The sequence below is a fragment of the Ochotona curzoniae genome, unplaced genomic scaffold (assembly GCF_017591425.1).
Source record: "Ochotona curzoniae isolate NIBS_2020 unplaced genomic scaffold, NIBS_Ocur_1.0 contig_1, whole genome shotgun sequence".
NCBI lineage: Eukaryota > Metazoa > Chordata > Mammalia > Lagomorpha > Ochotonidae > Ochotona > Ochotona curzoniae.
The window spans coordinates 390,779-418,156 of record NW_024464918.1 but is presented as its reverse complement, the minus strand read 5'-3'; the positions used below and the strand labels follow the sequence as shown (position 1 = coordinate 418,156).

Here is a 27,378-nt window from a genome sequence, read left to right as displayed (position 1 = left end):
CATCCTGTGGCAATATGTTAATCAAGAGTGTTAAATCCCCCTTTTGATCCTATGCTAATCAAGGGTGTTCTGTCTTCAGGTGTAGTGGGAATCTATTCTTTCCCTCTTTCTTTGATCTTTTAGGCCCCTTCCTTCCTTGACTGTCTCAAGACCTAGCTGTAAAGTAATTGTGGTAGGAATGTGCTACTGACTGATATGCACCATCTATTGAAAACCTTTTTCTAGCCAGATGCCAGGTGAATAGCAACCTAGCCTTAGGTGAAACTAATGGCAGAGTTATCTTTAGAAACCCCCGCTTGAGCGTGATGTAAAAAGCCTGAGCCAGAGTTTGATTTTGTATAAATAAAGCGGACAGCTTTTGTGCGTCGTCCACGATGGTCAAGAGTCCCTAGTGGTCCGTCTCTTTCTTTCTTTGCGCCTCATCCACGCACCCTTCGCGAGTTCCGAACTCAGCTGGAGCTGGACTCCGGCAAGGTCCACTGTGGCCACTTAGGGAGCAAGCCAGTGAGTGGAAGATCTTTCTCTCTGTGTAAATGTGCCTCTCCAACAAAAATAAAATAAATCTAAACAAATAAAAAAACAGAGAAGAACCAATCAAATGAGAGCTACAATCAAGATGACAGGTGAACAAGCCTTATCCAGAAGGTGGCAGAACACATGGCACCCTGGGGAAGTGAGCTGGAGCAGCTCTGTCCTCTCTGAGCCAAGCCTTGATGAGGTCCTTCTACACCCAGAATACACAGAGGGCAGGCTGGCACCTGTGGGCACGTGTTCCCGGGATCCCCAACTGGCTCTTTCACTTAGATCCACCCAAAGTCAGGGTGAGGACTTTATCCTCAAGACTGGGTAGCCAGGGTTTTCACAAAGCAGTGGCAAGATCCATGTTGTGTTTCAGAAGATTCCTCCAGTTGCAGCCAGTGTTGGCCTGGCTGAGTGCGCGAAATGGCTGGAGGAGGGACTGGCCATTGGTCGGGTATATTCGCAGTTAACCCACACAACTTCGCTATACAGACTCAGCCAAGAAGGTAAAACACAGAAGAATGTGAAAAAAAAAATCATTCTTGAATTTTAAAAATCTACTAAAAAGCGTTTTTTGTATGTCTTCTTTCATAGTGGAGATTGAATATTAAAAAGAGAAAGAGAACAAGAAAGAGAGAGAGTGAGCGAGATTGAGAGAGAGAGAGAAGAGCTAGTGCTGGGACTGGGGGGGCAAGTCTTGTCAAGCTAAACTGCAAATTCCACCTGGACAGTGCAAGATACGGGACTGGAACGGGTCCAGTGGGGAAACTGTGGGCACCCCTCTGACGGGCTGTAACTTCCACTGATGGACCTGAGGACCAGGGCTGGGTGCAGACCTGGCTAGACAAGTGGTGGCACCTGCTGGCATGAGTGTGGGCTGCATAGTGGGGTTAGTTGGGTTGAGCTAGGTTTTAATACTCATTGATGTGTAAGAGAGCTGAATGGGATGTGGACAGCCTGGACCAGTCTGTTGTACATACTGGCAAGCACAGGACCCAGGACAGGGGGCAAACCTAGTGGGGATCATTGGGGTCACTCATATTAGGCTGCACCCCTCACTGGTGAGGGCTGAGTAAGAGATAGGATTGCTTATGGAACTGACCCAGCAGTTGGAACTTGGTAGTTTATGCGCGCATAGGTTGATGTGGGAGATGGACTGAGCCGGACCCCACACTGGCAAACACAAACCAAGTGTCAGGTCTGGGATCACCTCAGACAAAGTTTCCTTGGGGATCCCCCGACTGAACCTCTGGACTCAGAACTCCAACCATGGGGAAAATCATAAGATCTGTGGGCTGACTGCAGAGTGCATGTGTCAGAACTGGGCTTCCTTGGTGGATGAGACGGAGCAATAGATGGCATACCTAGATGCACATGGAAGATATGGCAGTCCATTGGCACCTACAGAGGACATCTGGTATCAGCAGAGGAAGGAGGGCAGAACAAATTGGTCAACTACTCCCTCCCCGCCCAGGCAAGTGTTGACAGCCAATGTCTGGGTGAATAGAGACTGTCAACCAATGTCAGCCAACGGATCTTGGAGTTTTCCTGATCCTTGGAACAGCATTTCAGAACTATCAAAACCACTTGAGCAGATCCCTCAGCTCATGCTGCGCATCCGGGACCCTGGGATGACTTCGGTGGCCATTCCCTAGCCACAGGTACTGAGGTAGTTGGGAGGCTGGGTGTGGCTTCTTCCCTTATCTCTCCACTTCCCCCAGACACAAGAAGAAGAAAAAGAAAATTTGGAAACAATGGTCTCACCCACTTTCTCCTAATCCTTGATCATTCCCGCCCTAATCAATTATGTAAACATCACCAAAAACAAAATTTAAAAAAAGAGAGAAAGAAGTGTTTGAAAGTCAGAATGACAAAAAGGGGAGAGAAAGCGAGGCAGACCTTCTATAGGCTGTTTCATTCCCCAAATGGTGCAATTGCCAGAATGGGGCCAGGTGGAAGACAGCAGCTGGAACTCCAACAGGGTCTCCCCTGCGGGTGGCAGGGGCTCCGATGCTTGGCCCGTATTCTCCCTGCCCTCCCAGATGCAGCATTGGGAAATTGGGTTAGAAGCAGAGTAGCTGGGGCATGGGTGTGGTAGCCTAGTGGCTAAAGTTCTCACTTTGCACGCACCGGGATCCCATACAGGCATCGGTTCTAATTCTGGCTGCTCCACTTCCCATCTAGCTTCCTGCTTGTGGCCTGGGAAGGCAGTCAAGGATGGCCCAAAGCCTTGGGATCCTGCACCTGTGTGGGAGACCCAGAGGAAACTCCTGGCTCCTGGCTTCGGATTGGCTCAGCTCTGGCCACTGTGGCCACTTGGGAAGTGAACCAGTAGATGGAAGATCTTTCTCTTCTCCTTTCTTATATCTGACTTTCCAATAAAAATAAATAAACCTTAAAAAAATAAAAAAGGAAGCAGAGTAGCTGTCACTCTAAGTGGCACTCTGCTGTGGAAAGTAGCTTCGCAAGCAGCAGCTGTGATGCTATGCCAAGGCACATTCTTAGCTTTTCTTTTCTTTTTTTTTTTTTTATTGGAAAGGCGGATATACAGAGAGGAGAGACAGAGAGGAAGATCTTCTGTCCGGTGATTCACTCCCCAAGTGAGCGCAACGGCCGATGCTGATGCTATGCCGATCCGAAGCCAGGAGCCTCTTCTGGGTCTCCCACGCGGGTGCAGGGTCCCAAAGCTTTGGGCCGTCCTGGACTGCTTTCCCAGGCCACAGGCAGGGAGCTGGATGGGAAGCGGGGCTGCCGGGATTAGAACCGGCACCCATATGGGATCCCGGGTGTGCAAGGCGAGGACCTTAACCACTGTGCCACTGCGCCGGGCCCTAGCTTTTATTTTGTAAGCCATTGTTTCATTTGAACATCAGAATAACTGAATCTAATATGAAATTTAACTTAGGCCAAGAACTCGGAAACTTACAAATACCTTTTACTTTAGCAATTATACACTCTTGGGAAGCATGAACTAGCAGTGAAACCTCCGCTTGTGGCACCAGGATTCCACATGGGTGCTGGTTGGACTTCCAGCTGCTCCACTTCTGATCCAGCTCCCTGCTAATCATTTGCCCGGGAAAGCAGAAGGAGAGGGACCAAATACTTGAGGCCTGCTGCTATGGGAGACACGCCCCTGCCACCTTTTGGGAAGTGAACCAGCAGATGGAAGACCTCTTTGCGTTTCCTTCTCTGCGCGTCTGCCTTTCCAATAAACAAATGTTATAATAAAATAATAATAACCCTGGCAACAACCCTGGCCATGCAGTTGGAATTTACTGGCTTTGTTTCCGTAATTTCAGCCACGTGATTTTCAACATTCGCGTGCCTGGAATGTGGGAAGCCCCAGTAAAGCAACCTCGGTGGCTGGCTTGCACACTGCAAGGCTGCTGTGGAAAATTAAGTGAATTTATGCTCTCAGTAGCTCTAGCCCAGGACCGCACTTACACTGTAGGTCTTTGAACTTAACTTCCTCAATGATCTTCTTTCCAGACAGCTGTGCTGTTTTTTGGACACAGAGGGGAGGCCTCGGGAGGGAGTTGGAGAAGGCAGTTTGTTTATGCCAGTGAAACTTACTGCCAGATTTCTACAGCCCAAGTCTGCGTGCAGCCCCGTGGATTCCAGTGCGGGGGCGGGGAGCCAAGAGGCTCCACGGGGTCTTGGTGTGAAGCAGAGGGCTTCTGCCTCTCTAGGGGTGAGGCCAACTCTTCAGATGTTTCCACAGAAACCTTAAGTCAACATTAGCAACGTGGAATTGTGACATTTTTCCATCCTTAGGACAATCCCATCGCCTGGATGAAAATTAGCCTACCGGTCTGGGCCTCCCATTTCGGTGTCACCCACCCTGGGGTTTGTAGGGACGACCCCGCAGTCCCGCGGTGATCCGCCCCAGGTCCGGTCCTGGCCCTCCTGGCCCGTTTGTGGGCGTCACCGTGTGATGAAGAGAACCGCGGGATTAGTCCGGCCTTTGAAGCTCGGCGGTGAAGGAGCTCCTGGAAATAGTACGACCATTTTGTGTACTAGAGACAAGAACCTGCTCCCCTCCCCCCACCAACGGATTTCCATGGGTGTGAAAAGAATTTTCGTGAAAACAAGAAACTGCAAAAATGAGTCAAAAGGCACACACACTTTTTTTTTTCTTTAAAGTAAACAAAAGCGTAAAGGCGATGTGGATCGAGGTGGTGCCGGCCGCCCGCCAGCCCGCCCGGGGAGCTCCGGGCCGGGGCCGGCCCTCATGGCGCCCGACGGACCCTCGGCAGCAGCGGGCCGGCGGGGCACAAAGGGCGGGTTCGCCTCCCGGGGCCTCCCCGGCTCCCCGCGCCCAATCGGGCAGGGCCGCCTTCATCCGGGCGACCTTGGCTGAGACTTCCTCAGCCCCGGTTTCATCTTTCGGGAAATGGGGGCGGGGGAAGGCATAATGGCTGCCAAGGCTCGGGGCACCACGATGACGACGGCGGCGGCGGCGGAGGAGGAGGAGCAGGAGGAGGAGGAAGGCCGCCTCACAAAGAGCCCGGCGCCCGCTCGGGCCTGCCCGCCACCGAGCTCGGCCGCCGCGCCGCCCCGCCACCCGGACCCCTCCGCAGCGCCCGGACTCGCGCGGCTTCTAAAACGAGGACAAAGCCCGCCCGGCTCTAGAGCGCGCGCGCGGCCTCGGCCAATGAGCGTGCGCCGAGGGGCTGAGTGGCGGGCGGGCGTAGCCAACGGGCGCACGCCTTATTGGGAGGTGGCTCCGGCTCCGGCATTATAAAGGGCGCCACGAGTCGGCATTGTCAGGCGGCGGCACCTCGCGGGCCGGGTCCGTGTCGTGCGTCGGTGGGCTCTCTGCGGCGGCGTCCGAGCGAACGCGGCTGCTGCTGCTCGGTCGGCGGGCGCAGGCCAGGCCCCCCCCGCGGCAGCGCGAGCCCGAGCGCGGCGTCTTCCCCGGCCGGTGGGGACGAGCGGGCCTCGCGGCGTCATCGGCGGCGAGGTGAGCGGCTGGGCCGCGGGCGGGAGGCCGGGCCGGGCGGGCCGCGGGCGGGAAAGCCTGGCCCGGGCCTGACTCGCGGCGGCCGCCGTGGCGGGGGGCGGGGGGCTCGCTCGTTGCAGGAGCCGCCGGCGGCGGATCGGTCCGACATGTCGGAGGCGAGCGAGGAGCAGCCCATGGAGACGACGGGCGCCACGGAGAACGGACACGAGGCCGCCCCGGAGGGCGAGTCTCCCGCCGGGCCCGGGACCGGTAGCGGCGGCAGCGGCGGTGGCGGTGGGGCCGCGGCGGGCACCGGGGGAGGAGGAGGAGGAGGAGGACCCGCCGCGCCGCCGAGCGGGAACCAGAACGGCGCCGAGGGCGACCAGATCAACGCCAGCAAGAACGAGGAGGACGCGGGGTAGGTGCGGCCGGGCCCCGCGGCCTTTGTTCCGGGGCCGCCTTTTGTTGGCGCCACGCGGCCGGGGGGAGGGGAGCGGCGGGCCGGCGGGGGCCCCCCGGGCTGGTGGACGGGGGGCGCCGCCCCGGGGCGGCCGGAAGCGGGGCGCTGGGGCCCGGGCGGCGCGGGGCGCAGGGGCGCAGGGGCGCAGGCCGCGGCGGCTGCGGGGGCGGAGTTGGCGCGCGCCCGGCCGGCCTCCCTCCCGCCTCCCGCGGGGGCGGAGCTGCGGGCCGAACCCAGGAAGCCGGGGCGGCGGGCGGCGGGCGGGGCGCGATCGCCGGGCCGGGGCGAGCGGGAGAGCTAGCTAACGGGGAGCCCCGGCACCCCCGGAGGGCCGAGCTGCGTGCACTTGGCGCTAGCGGTGGGGGCTTTGGGGTCCCGCTCTGCGTGGAAGCTTAGCCCAGGACCGGCCGTCCCTTTGAAGAAGAAAGATCAAGGCTTACTTAATGAGGTTTGCTGCTCTGTATCTCGCCCTGCGATTCTAGGAAAATGTTCGTTGGCGGTCTGAGCTGGGATACCAGCAAAAAAGATTTAAAAGACTATTTTACTAAGTTTGGGGAGGTCGTGGATTGCACAATAAAGATGGACCCCAACACTGGACGGTCAAGAGGATTTGGGTTTATCCTCTTCAAAGACGCAGCCAGTGTGGAGAAGGTAGGCCGGGTGCTGTGTGCATGCTCTGTGGTGCAGAGGGCAGGGACTTGACGTAGCAGCAGTCTGGGCAAGGAGGAGGGGGTGTCCCGGCGCCTCGGGGAGCAGTCCTGATGCCTGATTCGATGTGAGTGTTGGGCGCGGTGCTCACCACTGTCGCAGGGACTAAGGGCACAGGATGGCTGTGGAGGCGTGTGTTGAGTTTTCAAGGAAGTAAGACTTGAGAATTTGAGCAGAAGAGCTGCCAAGGGGGTAGAGCTCGGGTTATTGGATCCTGCCACTTCTGTAGTCCAGATTCCTTGATGCAGGACATGGGCCTGGAACTGGGACCCCTGGCTGGGGTGGGGGGGGGCTGACAACGCAGCTTGGGCCGAGAAGAGTGAGGACTGATGTTAAGAATTGAGGTCAGCCCACTGCGTGGGAGAGGTGGACAAGTGTGTTAGTCAGTCTGGGGTCAGTTTGTGGCCCTCTGCTGGAGCGGGCTTGTCCCAGGTCCGCTGCTCAGGTAGGACCTGACCTCTTTCTGTTGGAACAGGTTCTAGACCAGAAGGAGCACAGGCTGGATGGCCGTGTCATTGATCCCAAGAAGGCCATGGCTATGAAGAAGGACCCAGTGAAGAAGATCTTTGTAGGGGGTCTGAACCCCGAAGCGACCGAGGAGAAGATCAGGGAGTACTTTGGCGAGTTTGGGGAGGTGAGTGTGAACCCACAGGGCCCCCCTCTTCTTCTGGCCCCCTGCCTACCAGGGCCTCGGCCTGGGAGGGGAGGGTGAGCCGCTCTGCGTGTTTCTCACAGATCGAGGCCATCGAGCTGCCAATGGACCCAAAGTCCAACAAAAGGAGGGGTTTTGTTTTCATCACCTTCAAAGAAGAAGACCCCGTGAAGAAGGTTCTGGAGAAAAAATTTCATACCATCAGTGGGAGCAAGGTAAGGTGCCTTCAGGTTTGTCGTGCTTGGCCTCCTGCCTGGAGAGCAGGTGTTTGAGTTAAGGGTTGGACTTTTCCCGAGAGCCCTTGGGTTAGGTTCCACAGGGGTGATGGCTGTGTCCTGGCAGGGCCCTCAGGGAGGCCAGGAGAGGGGCCTCTTTGGCATACCCAGTTGAAAGCTGAAGGTGACAGTGTGTGGTGCTTCTGAAGTTGAGGTCTTAGAAAACTCTTAAAACTTTTCAAACTCGGTGATCTTCCTCTGGTGAAAGCTTTCCCTGCTCTAGAACTCTCCTTCTGTTACCAAATCTTTGCCTGCTTCTGTTCTGTCTGGGTCTGGCCCTGCTATAGTTAGCATTTACCACTGGCCAAGACCCTTGGCAGAGCTGCCAGGATGGGTTAGCCGACCCACCCCTGGAGGTGAGGGGTGGAGGGTTCCTCTAGGAGTCAAGGGGCGAGGCTTCAGGTGGCAGTTGGGAGTTGAGGGTGTGGCTCTAGCAGGGTGTGCCAGGCGGGCGCTGTAAGCAGCAAGTAAGCAGCAGTGGCTGCCCGGTAAGGTGAGGCAGGTAGGGCTGGATAAGGTGAGGCAGGCAGGGCGGGCTCTGGAAGGTGGGAGGAGGGCTTGTAGTGAGGCTGTTGAGCTGGCTAGTGGTGGTGCAGAAGCCCTGCTCTCCGCGATATGACACAGGTAGGAACGTTGCAGGACACCATTTAGCTGAGCTGCTGCCAGGAGGTCTGAGAATCTGTGTGTCTAGTTGATTTTATTCTGGTTGTTTGCCCAAAATATTTGCACGTTAAAAATCTTGATCAATATTTTCAAACATTTTTATGGAGGACCACACATTATTTCAGTTGATTGTTTGCTGGGCAAGGCTTCCATTTCTTTGACAACCCCCACCTGTATGCAGTAGGGTAGAAACGGATAGCAGCATTTGACAGATATTTCGTCAATTACAAGCATGTTGATGGACAGTGTGTAAATCTGGTTGGTTTATTTATTTTAAAGATTCATTTATTGGAAGGTCAGACATAGAGGAAGACCCTCTGTCCACTAATAGGAGCCGAACAGGAGTGTGGACCCTCTTCCAGGCCTCCCACGCAGAGGCAGGGTCCCAAGGCTTTGGCCCATCCTCTTCCTTTCTGACGCCACAGGCGGGGAACTGGATGGGAAGTGGGGCTGCTGGGACATGGCGCATGCAAGGCGAGGGCTTTACCACTAAGCTGCTGTGCTGGGCTTGGTTGTCTTATTTTTGTGAGTGTGTGTGTCAGAGACTTACACATGTTTGCTTAACAAGGAGCACCAAGCCACCCCACACCCGGTGGGGCTGCTCATAAAGGTGATGGACTCTTAAGGTCCTAAGGTAACACTTTCTGGCCTGTCCCAACAGAAAAGAGAAGGGTGGGCAGCCCACTCCGCCCCAGAGCTCACTTCAGCAGTGTGGGAGATCAGGGTTATGTCTTCTCAAGAATATTAGCGTAGGAGCCACTGTTTTTCTGCAAAAAGAAAAAAAAAATGCCCTTAGTTTCTAAGGGCCCCGCTTGCAAGTCTTGGACCCTGGCTTTGAAGGGCCAAGGCACTGCCAGGCCCTCACATCTGCGCCCGCCCTTGCTGGCCATCATTTCTCCCAAACTTGTTATCCTGCTCTCCTAGTTGTTCCAGAAGGGGCTGCCCTGGGGTTAAAATGCGGCCCCAGTGATCCTGGGATTCTCTTCAGAAAGTCTCTTGCTTTGAAGTGTGTTCAGGAACATGCAGGCTGGGTGCAGTCTCCTGCCCGGATGTCCTCTGAAGGCCCGTGTGCTCACTTGTGCCTTTGCTCATCCCTGACCCATTGCCCTCTTGGCTCTCTAGTGTGAAATCAAGGTGGCCCAGCCCAAAGAGGTTTATCAGCAGCAGCAGTATGGCTCTGGGGGCCGCGGGAACCGCAGCCGGGGCAGCCGAGGCAGTGGTGGCGGCGGTGGAGGTGGAGGTGAGTGGAACCTGGACGAAGATGTGTCCCTTGTCCCTGCCTGCATGGAGCTGTCTTCTGGGGGCTCCCTCTGGCCTTGGGTTGTGCTGTGCAGCGAGCACGGGCGGGCAGACGCAGGAATGGCTCTCTGGGTCCAGGCTGCTTGAGGCTGTGCTGCCGCCCCCCTGGGCACACACACTGGCTTGGGCCCCGGGGCAGAGGGAGCATTCGTACTCGCACTGTGGGTGGGAGAAGGGACATGACTGGATGTGCTTTGCTCGGTGGGTGTCCCGTGACTTGGCACACCCATGGGCAGGTGGGCAGAAGGGTAGGGCCAAGCTGTGCCAGGCGCTTACTTCCTTCTATCCCAGGCCCCTCTGACTCCAAATCCTGAACTGCATCTGTATTTAAGGGCCAGACTGCCAGGGAGGGTGGGGGCAGTCCGGGGAATTTGTGAGTGAGCCAGCAGCTAGGCCCCCACGTGAGGTCAGCATCCAGCGGCTTGGGTTTCTCAGATGCAGGGCCAGGCCCAGAGCGCCCTCTACCACAACAGCAGCACCTTGGCTTCTGCCTGAGTTGCCATAGTAACCCCGCCACCCAAAGGGCAGGATCTCCTCCATCCTAGCTCCTGCGTGTGCTAAACGGTCCATGGGCCCCTGTGCCCTGCTCCCCCCACAGGTCAGAGTCAGAGTTGGAATCAGGGCTACGGCAACTACTGGAACCAGGGCTACGGCTACCAGCAGGGCTACGGGCCCGGCTTTGGCGGCTACGACTACTCGCCCTATGGCTATTACGGCTACGGCCCCGGCTACGACTACAGTAAGTAGGAGAGAGGGAGGCCCGTCCACTCACCCCCAGGGCTGGCAGGACAGACAGTGCAGGGCCCGCTTGGCAGCAGGAACTTTGGAGTCAGACAGGCCTGGTTCGGCCGCTGGAGCTCCCCGTTACGGAGGTGGAGCTCAACTGGCCTCGGAGAGGTGGGGAAGGTGCTAGCTACTGCGTTAGGTGTGAGGGTCCTGTGAGGACACGGGGCAGGCGCCTGGCACAGGAGGAATGTGGAGTAAGTAGTAGCTGCTACCGTTGTTCTCGTCCCTAGGTCAGGGTAGTGCAAATTACGGGAAGAGCCAGCGACGCGGTGGCCACCAGAATAACTACAAGCCGTACTGAGGGCGCGGCGGGAGCGGCCGACGCCTGCACACGCTGGGTTTGGATACGGAGTGAACGCAATTATGTACCAAATTTAACTTGGCAAACTTTCTATGGCCTGTCCCATGTGCATCTTATTTAAAATTTCCCCCTGGAAATCACTCTCCCGTTTACTATTTCCAGAGCGCTAGTTGTTTTAGGCAGCGTGTGGTGTCTCAGGCCAGGGTGGCATTACGGGCTGATTTTATTACCAGGTTACCCAGAACCAGATTGGAGGGTCTGCTTCCCGCTGCCGCTCTGCAGCCTGGCCCTGTGGACCCTGGTTGTAAAGAGTAAACTGTATCTTAGGAAACCAGTGTCACCTTTTTTTTCACCTTTTAATTTTATATTATTTGTGTCATACATTTCCTGTAACGGAAGTGTTAATTTTACTGTACTTTTTGGTACCTTTTGGGAATCTAATGTATTGTAAGGTATTTTACACGTGTCCTGATTTTGCCACGACCTGGATATTGAAGCTATCCAAGCTTTTGAAATAAAAATTGAAAAACCCCCAAGCCTGGGTGAGTGTGGGATATGCTGTGTGCCCAAAGTTGGGGGGTGCCAGGTGCTGTGGGACTGGGGTCTCCTCCCACAGCAAGCCTCTTCAGCTGTCAAGCCCGGTTTTGGGGTGCAGCTTGGAAGGCCCTGGCCACTCTGACCTTTTTGAACTTTTGGAGTTTATATTTTGAAATTCTGAGTTTATATCTGATCTAATGACATGTCAGGCACAGCTACATACTCCACATCCTTGGCTGGTTTCCTTTGATGATTGCGCTGCCTGGGGCATGAGTCCCCTTAAGAAGGAAATGGCTCCTAGAAGGCAGCTGCTGGAGGGGGAAGAGTAAGTGAAAGTGAGATTGCCCTGTCCCAGTGACAGGGCCCAGCTGAACCTGGGCAGGTTCCGTTACATGACACCCCCTCCCCTAAAACTGGTGGCACGAAGAGCCTACTTGCAGGGAGACTGGAGTGTCCCAAGTCTGGTAGTGAAGGCTTGACACGGCCCACATGGACACTGCTTCACCCGCTCCTCGGAGTTGCCGAGGAAGGAAGTGGCTGCTCCTGCCCTTTTGTCCCATTGGCAAAATGCAGACTTGAGTGTGGTGGGAGATTTCCTGGTGGGGGTGCGGACAATGTCCAGTGAAGCTGAAACCTCCCAGTGTGGAAGAAGCAAAGCTGGGAAGGGCCAAGGCTCAGAATGGAAATGCCCGTGCTGGCTGAGATGCTCAGCAGGTGGGGAGGGATGCTTCCAGCAAGGCTGCTCACCTGGAGGAATCCGCCTGGTGAGGCTGGCTTGCCTAGAGCCTCAGCGACTCGCAGCTTCTCAGCGTCTCTTCCATATCTGCAACAGAGGTCGCAGAAGCCATCTGGCTTGGTCGCCTTCCTCTGCCTTCAGCATCCAGGCTGCTCACCTGACTTGGAGCTTGAGCCCACCAGCCCAGCCACGCCATGCCCTGCCTTTTACTCAGAGATGGGCAACAATTCCCTGAGAGCACAGAGGCTGCCATCGGGCTTCCCAGCCGTTCTCTGCTCTGCCTGGCACCCCCAGAATGGTGTCTGTGGCATCTGCCTTCCCTCTCCATAGCTCCTCTCAAACACTCCCTCCCCATCACACCCCCACCACATAAGTGGATTTGGGGCGGCTCTGGGCTGGCCCTCACCTTCCCAGGTGATTAGGAATCACTCTTGTCGTAGATTTTATTTCAGCTGTTCTGAAAACCTGAGTTGACACTGTAGAACGCAGCTCCCGACGCCATCCTTGGCTGCCGCGGTAGCTGTGTGTCAGCAGTGGATTGCTCAAGCAGGCCAGGTGGTGCTTGGCTCAGGAATGCCTTGCTGCTGCCTGCTTGGCTGCTGGGTCTTTGGCTACCCCCCAGGCACATGCTCTGCGACTAGCTACTAGAGGGCACGTCAGCTGCTCCGGCTCCCAACTCACCTGTCAGGATGGCATCCAGCTTTGCTACCAGGTGCTGCGCGTTATCCAAGCTAAAGCACATCGGGGGCTTGAACTTCAAGACATTCTTTCCAGGGCCATCTGTGCTCAACAGTATGTGGTTCTCCTTGAGCCTGTCAGTAGGACCACGGCCTGTCAGTGCCCTTCCCTCCCTGTACACCTGGCCGGAGGCTTCACTGGGCTGCAGTGCTCTGGAAGCAACACCACGGCCAGTAGTGGAGTGTGATCTATAACACCTAGTCCTGCCCCTGGGCTGTCTCGGGGCAGTCCTTTTAATGGCCAGTTCAAAGAACCCTGATAACACTAATCTCCTTTGTACCCAAGAATCATTTTTAGTAGTATTGGCTGTTAACTTAGTCCCTTCTGTCTCCCCCATCTTGCTCTGTTACTGCCAAGGAGAGCAGTGTCAGAACAAGGTTTGGACTTTGGAGCCAGGTCCACTCTACCCTGGGTGACTCCCTGAGCTGGAGCAAAGATTTCATGGCATTGTGAAATGAGTCTTCCTGTTCCCTGGAGGGCCAGCTGAGCTGGGGAGGTGACAGGGAATCTAAATAAGGGCTTTGCGCTGGAGGTGGGAGTCAGTGGCCTGTGCTGAAAGGATACAACACGGCCAGCAGTTTGCAGTTCTAGTTTTCCTGCTGTGCAATGGGAGGCAGCAGGGAACGGCTGCTGTGTGGACTTCCTGGCCTCAGCTGCTGTTGGAGTGAACTAGAGCTGCAGCTCTGCCTTTGAAACGTGAATACCAAGCCGAGCAAGCCCCAGCTGGGGAAGGTGGGCTCCTCTACCACACAGGACAGCTCCCAGCATGGAGCTTCTGTGGCTCTGAAACCAGTATTGGCTGTCCAGGTCTGAGCCCCAGCCAAGCTTGCCAGCAACGTCTTCAGAAGCCTTTGCCTTTGAGGGCTATGATCCCTTCACGTGCAGGGGACCCAGAGTGTGGATGGGTGGGAGGGGAGAGGTGACTCCCCACTTTGGGGTTCCTGTCCCAGAGGCCAACCTTGTTGGGAAAAGTACCTGGATACCAAGTAGTCTGCCTCTTCCGTTGCTGGTGTCCGTGTGGCCTTATCTTTGATGAGATCCACGCCAATGAAAAGCCCAGCACCCCTAGGGAAGGGGACAGCTCAGAAAGCAATAGCATTACCGACATCCTTGGGAGGCTGGGGAAAATGTTAACAGAGAGGGGTCCATGGTGTGACGGGAAAGGCTGGGTGCCATAATCTTCCCCCATTGCTATGCAAGCTATGGAGCTTGGCAAAATGGAAAAAGCTTCCTGGCAGGTGCTTGGTTGCCAAGTGCCTCACCTGACATCTCCAATGATGGCATGTTTGGCTTGCTGCTGCCTGAGGAGGTCCATCAAGAAGCTTCCCACACAAGTGGCGTGGGCCTGGAGCTGCTCCTTCTCCAAGACTTCTAGGACAGCCAGCCCCACGGCACAGGACACTGGGCTGCCCCCAAACTGAGATGTAGACAAAGAACAAGTGAGCCACAGGGGTGTCTTTGTGGGGCCAAGGGCAGCAGAGCCACTGCAGGTCTGCAGTGAGGAGTCCAGGTCCCCAGTTCCCTGGGGCTCCTGGTAGTCAGTATTGACCTTCCTGGTTGGGCATCCACCAGAGGTCAGGAGGTGCTGTGCAGGGTGGGTGCTAGTGATAACTACTGAGAGGAGCAACTGGCAGGTGGGAGGTGCAAGAAAAGCTGGCGGCTTGTGAGCTGTATCCAGCCTGCAGGCTGGGCACAGCACTGGTACAAGTTGGTGGCTAATCTGCCCTGTGGCGCCAACATCCTACGTGGCTGCTGGTTTGTGTCCTGGCTGTTCTAGATCCATTTCAGTTTCCTGCCTACGGCCTGGGAAAGCAGCAGAAGCCCCAGGTTTCGGACTGCCCAGCTCTGGCTGTTGTGGCTGGCTGGGGAGTGAGCCAGTAAGTGGAAAATCTTTCTACATCAAGCTGTAAAGCTCCTTTTCAAATAAAAATCTTAGTTTGGAATGAGGTGCCAACATTTCAAAATGAGAAACTTGTAGCACACAGGTTTTACTGAATAAAACAACTGAATACTCTGACCCCTCCCCCTGCCCCATTCCTAATGGGGATCTGAATCTACCTGCAGGCACAAAGCAGGTGCAAGGTGCTTTGCAGCAACCCCCCCCCCACCCCTTTTATGGTTCAAAATGTGTTTATTGTGTAATTTATACACAATAAACCGTGTATGTTGAAGTGTAAGTTCAGTGTGATGTGACAAATACAAGTTTGTGGGAACTTCCCTCACAGTCCACCACTCCTGTGGTTCTCTGAGCATCACAAGGCACCCCTCCCCAGTGACAGGTGCCAGGCAACCACTGGCTTGTCCCCGCAGGGACTGGTTTTATCTCCAGGCCATCCTGTAAGTGGCGTAAGAGAGCTGCATAGCTCATGGTGCCCGTTTCCTCTGGCCCAAGCCTTTTGAAATTGACCTGTACTGTCAATTTCAAGATGACATAGAAATGACAGGCTAAGACCTGCCCACTGTCAGACGCCTCCGTGAAAGCAGCAACCTTGGCAGAAATTACCATCAGCTCTTTGAACACTCAGGCTGGTGAAAGGCAATGGCGAAGCTCTTGGCAGTGCCTAGCCCAGGGACTGTTCAGTTTAGGTATTCAGGGTCATCTCTGCAGTTTATATATTAGCAATAAAGTAGAGAAGCAGACACTGTAATGGCCATACTTGGCATCTCGTGTGGATTTCAGTGGTGGGCATTTGGCGGACTCCCACGTCTTGGGGGCCTAGGGTGCTTGCCACCCACACAGGAGACCTGGATGGAGCTGACTCCTGGTGTCGGCTTGACGCAGCCTTAGGTGTTGTGGGCATTTGGGAAGAAAAGCAGCAGATGGAAAACCACTGGCTCTGCCTTTTGAGTAAAAGTGACGAACTATAGAAAAAGCGCTAGCTAGCCAGCCAGAAAGCAGTGACAAAGCCTGCTGGGAGCGGAAACTGACTGAGGCTGCTACGTCACATGACTTAACTGTCCAGTGTTCTACAGAGTGAAGCCTGGCCCCACACAGGGAACAAACGCAACTAATGCAGACTGTCCCTGAGGCGTTCCAGGCATTGGCCTTGTTAGAGTATGAAATCTTACTGAAGTAGAAACTGCCAGTAAGGACATGATGTAAACAAAAAGACCCCAACCCCCAAGAGAAACGGAATGAACAAGCGTCTCCAGGGGCCAGGCGGCAGACCTGAGCCCACAAATGAAACGGAAGCACATGATGTGTCACTGGGGATGAGAGAAATGAAGTGAAGCCAGCCTCAAAACCTGTGGCTAAAACTGCATCTCCCTTCCCCCCACCACCATCTGCAAACCACAAACACCCACTGGGTCCCGAAATGAGGAAGTGCAAGCCGTAAGAGTGGTGTGTAACTGGCCACATTATGTCTCCCCAAAATGCACACAGTGGGATCCCCACCACCCTGCCAAGATGGTGGAAAGGGTGGCACTAAGTCATGAGGGTATGGCCCTCATAAGTGGGACTATAAGAGAGATGGCATGGCCACTTAGCATGCTGAACCTTCACCATGCGGGTGCTGGTTTGTGTCTGGGCTGTTCCACTTCTGTCTGGGAAAATAGCAGAGGATGATTCAAGTCCTTGGGAGACCCAGACGAAGCTCCTGGTTCCTGGCTTTGGATTGGCTCAGCTCTATCCCTTGTGGCCATCTGGTGAATAAACGAGCAAATGGAGAATTTTTCTATAAATCTACCTTTCAAATTTTTAAGAAGGACCTCAGAGCTCTTGAGTATTTATTTGTGTTTTTTTTTTTTTAAGATTATTTTTATTGCAAAGTCAGATATACGGAGAGGAGGAGAGACAGAGAGATCTGTCGGATCATTCACTCCCCAAGTGACCGCAAAGGCTGGTACTGCACCAATCCAAAGCCGGGAGCCCGGAGCTCTTCCAGGTCTCCCACACAGGTACAGGGCCCCATGGCTTTGGATCATGCTCAACTACTTTCCCAGGCCACAAGCAGGGAGCTGGAAGGGAAGCGGGGCCGCCTGGATTAGAACTGGCACCCATATGGGATCCTGGCACATTCAAGGCGAGGGATTTTTGAAAAAAAAAAATGCCTAAAGAGAATTCTGAAATTTAAATGATAGACTAAGGGCCAGGAATAGATCTCTCTTGAACAAACAAAAAACAGGTGAACTAGCTTTCATGACAGCTATGAGAACCTGTTATAATCACACAACGTGATAGGAACACACAGAACCACTGACCCAAAGAGGCGAGGATTTAGCCACGGAGCCATTGCTGCAGGCCTTCGATTTTTTTTTAACAAATTGAAATGGGCAAAGACACAGAAGAGAAGACACAGGGCTAATAAATATGAGGAACTAGCTGCTTCTCATAAGTTAGGACAGGGCAAGGCCAGACCATAGTAACTGCCATCCTGTGCCCCACTGGGCACGTGGGGCGAGGAGGTGTAGGAGGCTTGGGCCCCTGTGCCCAAGCGAGAGCCCTGGAAGAAGCTCCTGACTTCAGATCAGCCCAGATCTAGCCACTGCAGCCATCGGAGGAGTGAACCAGTGGATGGAAGGTCTGTTTCCCCTTCTAACATTGACATTCAAGTAAAAATAACATTTATTTTTCAACATCAGAGTTACAGAGAGAGGACAGGATAGAGCTTCCCATCTGCTGGATCACGCCCCAGAAGGCTGCGATGACCAGTGCTTGAGCACGCTGAAGCCAGGAGCCGGGAGCATCATCCGAGTCTTCCACATGCGTGCAGGGGCCCAAGCACTTGACCGTCCTCCATTGCTTTCCCAGGCATGTTACAGGGAGATGGATTGGAAGTGGAGCAGCCCAGACTCAAACCAGTGCTCAAATAGGTTATAGTGGTGCAGGCAGAGGCTCAGCCAACTGTGCTACAAGGTTGGCCTCCCAAATAAATAAATCACCAAGTAACTGATGAAACCCAAGAGGACCCTACAGGGACAGAAGGATCAGGATCCATCTTGATGATGCAGCTCATCCTTCCCGAACACACCGCCCCTTGCCCTCTGCACTGCTGACTCCTGTGTACTGCGCCGGCCTCACCTCACACAAGGCTCAGTGCTCTGCCCACCCCTGGGTGTCCTCTGTGTTCTCCCAACTTCTGCATGGGACCAGGTGTCTCCCGACAGCATGACACATTGGCTGGGTGGGGTGACAGCCTGCTGAGGGCAGCAGCCAGAGTCCCTCCCTTGGTGCCCTATCCATGTGGCCAAGTCCTCCCAGTTGACACTGGCTCTGTGGGAAGACGTGGTATGTTCTCTGTCCTCTCCTAAACCTCCCTGGGGTTGGGCCAGACTCAGGCTTCCTGTCTCAGCCAGGCTGGTCTCCCTGCTGGCAGCTCCTTTTCCATATGGGCCATCTTAGTTCCTCCCAAAGGATGCTACAGAGCTCATCTCACTGCCTTGGGATCAGCGAGGGCCTCCAGGCCAACGTGCGCCTTCCCCTCCTTGTCATTGCTGTCCCAGGGCTGCCTCCCTCACTGTGGTCACACCTGTTCTGCACCCCGGGCCAGGGCGTGCCTCCGCCTTGCAGCTGTGCTGTTGTAATGGCTGTTAAGTCTGTCACCAGCACACATGTGCTCCTGGCTCACGGTGCTCACGTGGCCGGGCATGCGAGGCAGCATCTGCTGGAAGCACAGGACAGGCCTGTGGCCTGTGATCACTCAGCCACTCCCTGTCTCAGTACCCTCACTCACCGTGTTGAAGTACTCGACGCCAGTGGCCTCAAAAGCCCTTGCCACGGCTTGTGTTGTGACCACACAGGCAATGGGATGCCCATTGCCAATAGACTTGCCCATGGTGACGATATCGGGCACAAAGTCCTCCCCCTGCAGCTGGAAGGCCCAGAAGTGCTTGCCCACCCGGCCGAAGCCAACCTGGATCTCGTCGGCGACAAACAGCCCTCCGGCCTTGCGGATGTGCCTGTGGCATTGGACAGACGGAAGCAGCAGTCAGCCTGGCGCGGGCTCTGAGTCCTGGGAGCTTGGACTGCAGACTCTCCTAAGGGCTGTCTTCACGGATGTCTGCCCAGGAGGCCCGGCTCCCCCTGGCAGAGCCCAGTCCAGTCCAGCCCTTGCCCGTATCCCCCACTCACCCTGCCACCTGGGAGAAGTAGCCGGCAGGGGGCACGATCTGTCCTGCTACGCTGGGCAGAGACTCGGCAAAGAAGGCCGCGATCTGTGGGTGAGATGCAGCATGGGAGTGAGGCCAGACACACAGGGAGGTGAGAGTGGCCTTGCCGCCGATGCTGGCCTCCTGTGGGCCATGGCCCTAGCACTGCTGCACCCCTCACCTGTGTGTGTGTGTGTGTGTGGGGGGTGTTACTCAGCTTCCTGCCTAGATGCCCTGAGACCATTCCTTGGCTTCCTGCCCAACCTTGAACCCTCCTGCAATCACTGGGCATGCCCCTGGCTCTGACCTCTGTCACAGCTCAGACACCCCTCCATTCCCTCCACTGGGATAGCAGCACCCCGCCTCCTGCAGATGCCACCTAACTCTCTGAGTCGCCACCGGGTGGGTCTCCACCCCCAGAGCCTGGCTCCTCGCTGTCCTGTCTGAAGCCCTTCAGGGACCCTTCTGTCCATATCCACGCCTTCCCCACCATGTTGGGCCTTAGCATAGCTCAGAAGCTGTCGCTTAGAAAGGAGCTGACAGGTTGACAAACTGCCATGGGGTGGCCAGGGTGCAATTTCTGCCCGGGCTGTCCAGGCATCCATACATGTGGGCCAGCTTCCTCACCCTGCTTCTGCCAGCCCTGCAGCCCCTGCTGGCCCTGGACTCACACATAGGCTCCACTCCTGGGGTCCATGTCTTCCCTCCCTCCTCTCCACTGCCTGGAGATGGCCTGGGTGGCCTGACCAGGTTCCTCCCACCCAAACCCAAAGCCACACAGCCCCTCTGTTGGAGGGACCTTCAGCATGGCACTGGGGCTCCAGCCCCTCCCCATGCCCACTGACAGTCCATCTTCTGGGAGGCTCCCCATCCCTGGGCAGAACCCAGCTCAGGGGATCTCTCTGTGTCTAACTCCTTCCTTTTCATGACTGTAGTGGAACAGTTCCTCCCGTGAGAGCCCCTTCAGGCCCACTCTAGTTAGCCTCGGCCCTGGACACCTCTTCATGCCCTGAACAGTGAACTAGTCTAACCTCAATCCCAGGACCTCACTCTAGCTCAAGGGGAGGTGACACAGTGGCACAGATGTGGTTACCTTCCTGCCCTGCGCCTGCGCACTGCTGACCACATGTTCTACTTCACTGGCATAGGCCACGGCCGGGTTGGGGTGGTCTTCCCGGTACAGGCCCCTGTAGGTGTCTGGGAGAGGTGCCTGTAGGGGGGGACAGGATAACGTCATTGCGCTGGAGAGTGGGCACAGACCTGGTCCTGACCTGGGCAGTGCATACCACATGGACCCACTCCTTCTGGCCGTCCAGGTGCCGGAACTTGTAGGGGCTGATGTCAACCAGGGAGCTCAGGTGCCCGTGGTAGGCGCTGTGGAGGAGAGTGGCGAGTAAAGGCCTGGGGCCCCAGGTCCGATTCCTGCCCACCGCACACCAGGGAGGTCAACCATTCAGCCTCAGTTCCTGAGTCCTTGGGCCAGGGCCAAGCACAGGCCCAAGGCTCAGCAGGCCTTCCTGCGAGGCCATGCCCTGGCTGTGGTGCTGGCTTCCAGCTGAAGCTCTCTTCACTGCTGAGATGGATCATATTAGAAGCATTCAGGCTGCGAGCCTGGGTGTGGGTCTCCCGGGAGCCACGGCCGGGGGCCAGTGTCAATACATACATTGTCATGGGAGCCACTTTCACCTTCTTGTGATGCTCTGCTCGCTGCCTTTCCAAGCTGTGGCTCAGCGGTGGCCCCATGCAGCAGGAGGTGCCAGGCCGAGTGCCATCTCTGGCTGCCATGTTTCCTCCTCCTCCTCCCTGCCCGAGGCACCAGACACCAGCGCCTTACGGGCCCTCAGCAAGCACGTGCAGGTATGGGCTGGCTGCTGGGCCGCACTTACTGGTCCAGCACCACCACGTCCTGGTGTCCCGTGTACTGGCGGGCCAGCCTCAGGGCCAGGTCGTTGGCTTCCGACCTGTGATAGAGAAGGTGCACCCGGGTTGCACGGGTATCCGACGGCTTCTAAAGGAGCCCTGACGGCCAGGGGCCATCCTTCTAGCAGTCAGGAGTTAGTGTCCGTGTGCTGGCCCTCCTGGGGTTACATTCGGGGCTGAGTCATGAAAGCCATGGAAGTGAGAGCAAGTGGGTGCCATTTTGAAAGTGCCACGGCCGGTACAAAGTCCCCAAGCACAGACCAGACATGGGCCTACTTTAGACAGGGGGTGTTAGGGGCTCAATTTTGTCACTCCTACTTTCACACGTGGAAGCCCTCGTCCCTGCCATCACCCCAGGAAGGCCCAGGTGTGGCTGTGCTTAGAGGCTGTGAAGGGCAAAGGAAGCCTGGGGGCTGCTGCTGTGTTATCACCACCCCCAACAGCATCCCATATGGGCACCAGTTCAAATCCCAGCTGTCCCCCTTCCCATCCAGCTCCCTGCTAATACGCCTGGAAGGGGGCAGAGGATGGACCAGGTGGCTGGGCTTCTCCATCCATGTCGGAGACCCAGGTGAACTTCCTGGCTCCTGGCTCTGCCCTGGCCCAGCCCTTGCCATTGTGGCCATTTGGGGAGTGAACCAGAGGACAGAAGATCTGTCTTCCTCTGGCTCTGTAATTCTGCCTTTCAAATACATCTTTCAAGGAAAAAAAAAAAAACATTGAAGAGGAAACCTGGACACCCGAAGAGACCCTGGGGTGGGTGTGTGTGTGCGCGCAGAGGAAAACACGCCACGCCGCGTCCACAGTGAAAAGCGGCACATGGAACCCAGGAGAGAGGCCCTGGGGGAACGGAAGCTGCTGGCCTCTGTGGTGCCGTCACGGGGTCCTCTGGCAAAGGGAGAGCAGTGAGCCCTGTGGAGGGGGTGGGCTCAGGGTACCCACGCCCAAGGGCAGGGGCAGCCACAGGGTGGAGAAGGGGCCTGGCCTCCCAGTGCCAAGCAAAGACACTGAGAAACAGTAATAGGGAAGGAACATGGCCTGCTCCCATTTGGCTTATTTTTAAACATTTTGTTTAAAAAATTTATTGCATTTATATGGAAGGCAGAGTTAGAGAAAGAGAGGTACAGCAGGTCTTCCAGCTGCTGGCCACCCGGAGCTGAAGCCAGGAGCCAGGGCAGAGGGCTTGGGAGGTGTTGCTACGGGGAGGTGGGGCAGAGGAATGTGGCTGCGGGCAAGAGCAGGTGTGCTGGCTCTGAGCAGGAATGGGAATGGAGAAGCCAGAGATGGGGTCAGACTGGTGCTAACGGGGTTCCTGAGAAAGCCTGGGGTCAGGCGCTGGGCTCCCACCCATGCCACATGTTGGCAGAAGATAACTTCATTACCATGTGAAGTTGGAGATGTTTGTCAAATGCATGGCTTGGGGGGTTCTGGGATCATGACTTCAGTCTGGGAGGCCCCAGCCCATGAGACAGGCGAAGAGATGGGCTGAGATCACACAGGAAGGGGGCTCAGAGTACAAAGGAAGCCCAGAGCAGCCCAAGGGACAGAGAACGACACGGCCACGCAGACAGAACAGCCAGAGAAGCTGGAAGGAAAGCAGCCAGTGCAGTGTCCTGGAGGCAGGGGAAGGTAGCGCTTCCGGGGACAGGGCCGGCGTCAGGCAGTGCTGTGAGCAGGCGAGGCCAGGCCAGCAGGCAGAGGCCGCACGGACAACGTGGCAGCCACACAGATCAGCACGTGCACCACACAGAGGCCTCTGGGGTCTCAAACTCGTGCCCTCTGCTACTGAGGTTCCAGTGGCCCCAGCGCCCAGCTCCTCGCTCTCCCCCGACAGGGTGCTGTTCTGGTTCCACTCACATTTCCTTGCTGTTTCCTTATCTGCAAACTGTGGATGGTAAATCCCACCTTCCAGAAGTTACCCAGGGAAGGGAAAAGGGGAGAGGGGATGGCTGACTCAAGCATGAGGACTCTAAAATGTTCATGGAGGTCCGGCGCGGTAGCCAAGTGGCTAAAGTCCTCGCCCTGCATGTGCTGGGATCCCCTGTGGGCGCCGGTTCATGTCCAGGCTGCTCTATTTCCCTTCCAGCTCCCTGCTTGTGGCCTGGGAAAGCAGTAGAGGACAGCCCAGGTCCTTGGGTCCCTGCATCTGCATGGTGGACACAGACGAAGCTCCTGGCTTCAGATCGGCTCAGTTCCAGCCATTGTGGTCACTTGGGGAGTGGAGTGAACCAGCAGACAGAAGATCTTCCTCTCTGTCTCTCCTTCTTTGTAAATCTGACTTTGTATTATGGGGAAATCTTGCCTCATGCTCACGCTCATTTCTCTAACACGGATGCCACTGCCTGCGGCTTAGCACAACTCCCTCCCAGGTGTGCTCTGACCATCTTTCCGTTCCTGCCCTGCCTGCCCCTGCCTGCCACGGGGCCGTGTCACCGCTGTCCCCCTGGCCGCTGGGCTGCTGCCTGCCCTGATGACATCATTTCCCCAACTAGAGCCTCCCAGGGCTTTCCCCTGCTCTTGGGGAGCCTGGCTGCCAAGGCCCGGTGTCAGCTCGTGCCCTCTCCTCTTGCCTTATGGACCCTCAGCTGGGTTCCTTCGTGTGCCCAGGGGCCGTGCCGCTTCTGCCAGTGGACCTTTGTGCAGGACAGCTGGCAGTGCCCAGCCTGACAAGCACTTCTTGCTTTCTCCTCACCCTGCCCCGTTCTCAGCTCCTGAGCCCCAAGCCCTAAGAAACGGTGTTTCTTCAGCCACATCTTCTAAACAGGTCAGGTCCCCCAGAGCTCGGAGGCCTCAACACCCTCCGGACGCCTCCTCCAGACCACAGCTCCTCTGGCTCTCCTGGAATTCTTCAAAGAATCCCTCCACGTTGCCACACCTCACTGAGTGTCTAAGGGTGGGGACTACAGCTGTAGGCACCTTACTTAGTCCCACTAAGGATCCTAGAAGAGTGTCGGCTGCTTGCCAGGGGCTGGATCCCACCACAGCAGGTCTGGTTTGCAGCCGGAGTGTGTGCTGGGGGCCAGAGCAGCAAGGGCGACTCTGACCCGCATCCTCCTGGCAGCACCCCGTTCTCTGTGGTCTCACCCTCCGGCTAGGGGGCTGGCCGCAGTCCACTTACCCAGAATTCAGGAAATAAAACACACAGAGCTCATCCGGCAGGGTCTGTGCCAGCCGCTGCGCGTAATCCACAATGTTGTCGTGCAGGTACCGGCTGTTGGTGTTGAGCACCTGGTTCTGTTCGTGTGCAGCTTGGACCACGAGAGGGTGGCAGTGCCCCACTGTAAGAGGGCCACCTCCATCACATGGCCCACTCTGCTCAGCCCCTCTCAGGGACCCCCGCTCACTCCCACTGAGCCCAGCCAAACCCACCCAGTTACAGAGGAAGAGGCAGAGATGGGGGAGGAGAGATGCCAGTTCTGGGATCCCTGAGCTTCTGGCAGAAGAAGGATAGCTTCAAAACCCCATGCCTGCAAGATGGCTTTCGGATGCCTTCTGCTCGAGACAGGGGGAGGGTGGGTGAGGGGTACAGCACGGCGGGCACCATGTCTGCTTCCACCCGCGAAAGGGGGCTGGTGGGAATGGGGGCTGCCAGGGCCAAGGAGGACAACTGAGCAAGTATGGGCAGCAGACAGCGCCAGGCGTATTCTTAAGACACCTCGCAGCCTGCACCTACCACGTCTATGAGGGTGCTCTGCACAGGGTCACACCAAAGCCCAGATGATGAATTCACCCACCCAGGACCACAGAGTGCATGTGGGCCAGACCACGCAGTCTGGGACCTGAGCCCCTGCTTTCACCTCTGTTTTATTAACCTCCATCTTGCCGACCGGTTCCCGCCTTGCTTTGCCTCCCGGCAACCCCAGCTGGTACACTTGTTTCCAAGCCCAGCTTCCTTGCCCGCCCTCGGAAGGGGTCCACAGGCCCCGACCCAGCTCTCTCAACTCATCGTCTGGGCCACGCGGCACCCGAGCCACACACCGACATCTCTGACTCGCGCTTGGGTCAGCAAGTCAAGGCCTGCAACCTTCCAGAATTTCATCACAAGGACCGGATCCTCTAAACGCACGTGGGTGGTAGCTCGGCTTCCCCCAGGGGCTTCTCCACAAGCCCCACTTCCGGCCCGGGTGCCCAGCCTCAGTCTCCTGCCCTGCCCTACCAGCCTGAGCGAGCATACCGACCGTGAGCCACATTGTTGATGCAGTCCAGGTACTCCGCGCCCTGCTCGTCATACATGTACTGTCCCTGGGCTCGGACCATCTTAATAGGATCCTCAGGGAAAAAGAGTCTGCAGGAAGCGCTGTGGGCGACAGGCGAGGAGGCAGGTCCACCACCCAGGTCCCTTGCTGCCCTTGCTGCCCCTGCCTGGACTTTTGTTCAGTCTCCGCCCCTCCCCCCGACTCCAAAGTACAGGAGGCCTCGGCGGCAAGAAGTTAGTACAACTCCAAATCACTTCTTTTTTGGTTTCTTGAACTCCCCGTGGCGGTGCTGCCTTCTGAAGGTGCCGGATGGCCCCTGGGCCCCTGGGCAGAAGTGGCTGCCACGCCGGGCAGGCAGGCTCCCCGCGGCTGTGTGCCCGGCTGCGGCCCCTGCTGTCCCCCCCCACTTCGCGGGCGAGCCAGTCCCGTGCCCGGGCGGGATGCTGCCCACGCGCGGTCCCTCACCTGGCCTGCCAGCCCGTCGCCCTCCCCGGGATACCAGGGCACTGCCCGGGCGCGCGCCACCCCGGCCGGGCCGGCGCTGCGCAACGAGCCCCCTGCGTGACCGCGACGCACCATCCCACGGGGCCCGGCGCAGGGCGCTGCCGTGGCGCGTCCGCGGCCCCCCACCCCGCGCTGCCCTGCCCGCAGCGGTACCTGAGGAGCCGCCGGCGCAGGGCCAGGGTGTCGGCCTTGGCGCGCCGCTCGGCGGCCATGACGCTGGCGTGGCGCGGCCTGCGGGCTCCGCCCTGCCGCCCTGCCGCCCGGCTCTGCGGCTCCCCGCCCCGGGCGGCCCCCGCGTGCGCTCACGTCCCCGCTCGGGGAGGCCAAGGGGTGGGCTCCCCCCGCTCGGCAGCCGGCCAGGCTCGGGCTTGGAGTAGCAGCGCGGGGGGGTTTAGGCGGGAGGCTGTGGCTGCTGCCCGTTGCATGGCAGGGCCGGGGCGCTCTGCTCTTGCCGAAGGAGCCGGGGAGCCCGGGGCATCCCGGTGCAGCCTGGGGGTGGAGGGTGAACCCATCAGCACTGGGAGACTGTACCGTTCGGGCAGGGAGTTTGCCCGGAGTACTGCATTCCAGGTCCAGGGAAACTGGGGCCCAGAGTGGGCAAGGCCTTTGGTCCCCTACAGGCTGACCCCAGGCGAGGAGCCGGGTGAGCAGGGACATTGCGGTGGCCGCGGTGGCTTTCTGCTTGGTGAGGCCGAGAAAGAGGGTAAGGGGCCCTGGTGCGAGCGGGCTGAGGAAGGGGAGGCCTGCGTGTACCCGCATCCTTTGTCCACCTCTTCAAGATTCCTAGCCTTTGTAAAATACTTTAGAGCATGATTATTATTATTATTTTAACTTTTAAAAAAGATTGATTTATTTGGAAGACAGAGTGACAGAAACAGATCCCTTTGGTTTGCTGACTCACTTCCCCTAGATGCCTTGTGAAGGCTGGGCCTGGCCTCGAGCAGCAGCCCAGCGCTCGGGGGGCCTGGTCCCCCTGTGGGCGTCAGGGACCCCAGTGCTTGGCTGTGCTGCCTCCTGGGGTGCGCCTCAGCAGGAAGCTGGATGGGAAAGCATAGTGTCCCCGCTCGGCTGTGACCTCGATGCAGGCAGCCCGAGGTGGGTTAGGGCATTTATTAAAAGGCACTTGGAGTTTCCTTTTTATTATAGTAAAACATGCATCAAAGTATATTGATCATTTCACCAGTTTTAAAGTTACAATTCTGTGGCAGTAAGTTCATTTGCATTTGCTGTGTGACTGTTATCACCACCCATCCACACAAAAACGTATTTATTTGAGAGGCACACACATAGATTGAAACAGGGAGAGAAGGGGAAATAGCTCGCACGTTATCAGGAAGCCGGGCCCCGGCTCGCAGTGCCTTCTGCGCGAGCCCAGCTGTCCAGCCCGCACACAGCTCTGCTGTCTTTCTCAAACCAGTGCAGTTTCTCCTCTTTCATTTTAAATACAATTGAACCTTTTACACTTTTTAAAAATGAATTTCCTGTTAACTTTTCAAAAATATTTGGTTTATTTTTATCGCAAAGTCAGATATACAGAGAAGAGGAGAGACAGAGAGGAGGATCTTCCATCCACTGGTTCAATCCCTAAGTGGCCACAACGGCCGGAGCTGAGCTGATCTGAAGCCAGGAGCCAGAAGCTTCCTTTAGGTCTCCCACGTAGGTGCAGGGTCCCCAAGGCTTTGGCCCGTCCTCCACTGCTTTCCCAGGCCACAAGGTGGGAGCTGGATGGGAAGCGGGGCTGCTGGGATTAGAACTGGTGCCCATATGGGATGCTGGCGCGTTCAAGGTGAGGACTTTAGGCACTAGGCCACTGTGCCCGGCCCATCATTTTTCTTGATTCCCTAATGAGCAGAGGCCTACCCTTTTCTGAGGCCCGTGTGCGCAAGCTTCACTGCTGGACGGGTGCCCCGCGTGCCCCCTCTGTGGGGTCTCCTCTCTGCTGCCCTGGCTTCGAGCCTCTGCTGTAGCATCAGGGGTCCCCAGGATGGCTCCAGGAAATTTGCTCGGCTCAGTGCCCTGCCTGTTTTGAAGACGTGGGAGACAAGGCCGAGC

The 27,378-nt window shown here is 56.8% G+C and overlaps 2 protein-coding genes across 3 annotated transcripts; one reads left to right on the top strand and one right to left on the bottom strand.

Moving 5' to 3' along the window:
- Positions 1 to 5,299: 5,299 nt before the first annotated feature.
- HNRNPAB (heterogeneous nuclear ribonucleoprotein A/B) lies at positions 5,300 to 11,141 on the top strand. 2 transcript variants are annotated; one of them, XM_040974612.1, is made up of 8 exons: positions 5,300 to 5,482; positions 5,602 to 5,879; positions 6,404 to 6,572; positions 7,105 to 7,263; positions 7,365 to 7,496; positions 9,342 to 9,459; positions 10,117 to 10,257; positions 10,535 to 11,141. In XM_040974612.1, exons 2-8 carry the CDS (start codon positions 5,629 to 5,631, stop codon positions 10,603 to 10,605), a joined length of 1,041 nt encoding a protein of 346 aa, XP_040830546.1. In that variant the 5' UTR covers positions 5,300 to 5,482; positions 5,602 to 5,628; the 3' UTR covers positions 10,606 to 11,141. The 2 variants fall into 2 exon arrangements, with proteins under 2 accessions (XP_040830546.1, XP_040831294.1); XM_040975360.1 differs by lacking the exon at positions 10,117 to 10,257.
- Positions 8,711 to 25,545, bottom strand: PHYKPL (5-phosphohydroxy-L-lysine phospho-lyase). Its single transcript, XM_040973447.1, has 13 exons — positions 25,480 to 25,545; positions 24,805 to 24,923; positions 23,745 to 23,904; positions 20,593 to 20,667; positions 19,993 to 20,080; positions 19,800 to 19,916; positions 18,690 to 18,772; positions 18,292 to 18,517; positions 13,879 to 14,033; positions 13,592 to 13,681; positions 12,560 to 12,690; positions 11,890 to 11,965; positions 8,711 to 8,986 (listed from the first exon to the last, which is right to left on the bottom strand). Exons 1-12 carry the CDS (start codon positions 25,536 to 25,538, stop codon positions 11,922 to 11,924), a joined length of 1,347 nt encoding a protein of 448 aa, XP_040829381.1. The 5' UTR covers positions 25,539 to 25,545; the 3' UTR covers positions 8,711 to 8,986; positions 11,890 to 11,921.
- Between the last annotated feature and the right edge of the window lie 1,833 nt (positions 25,546 to 27,378).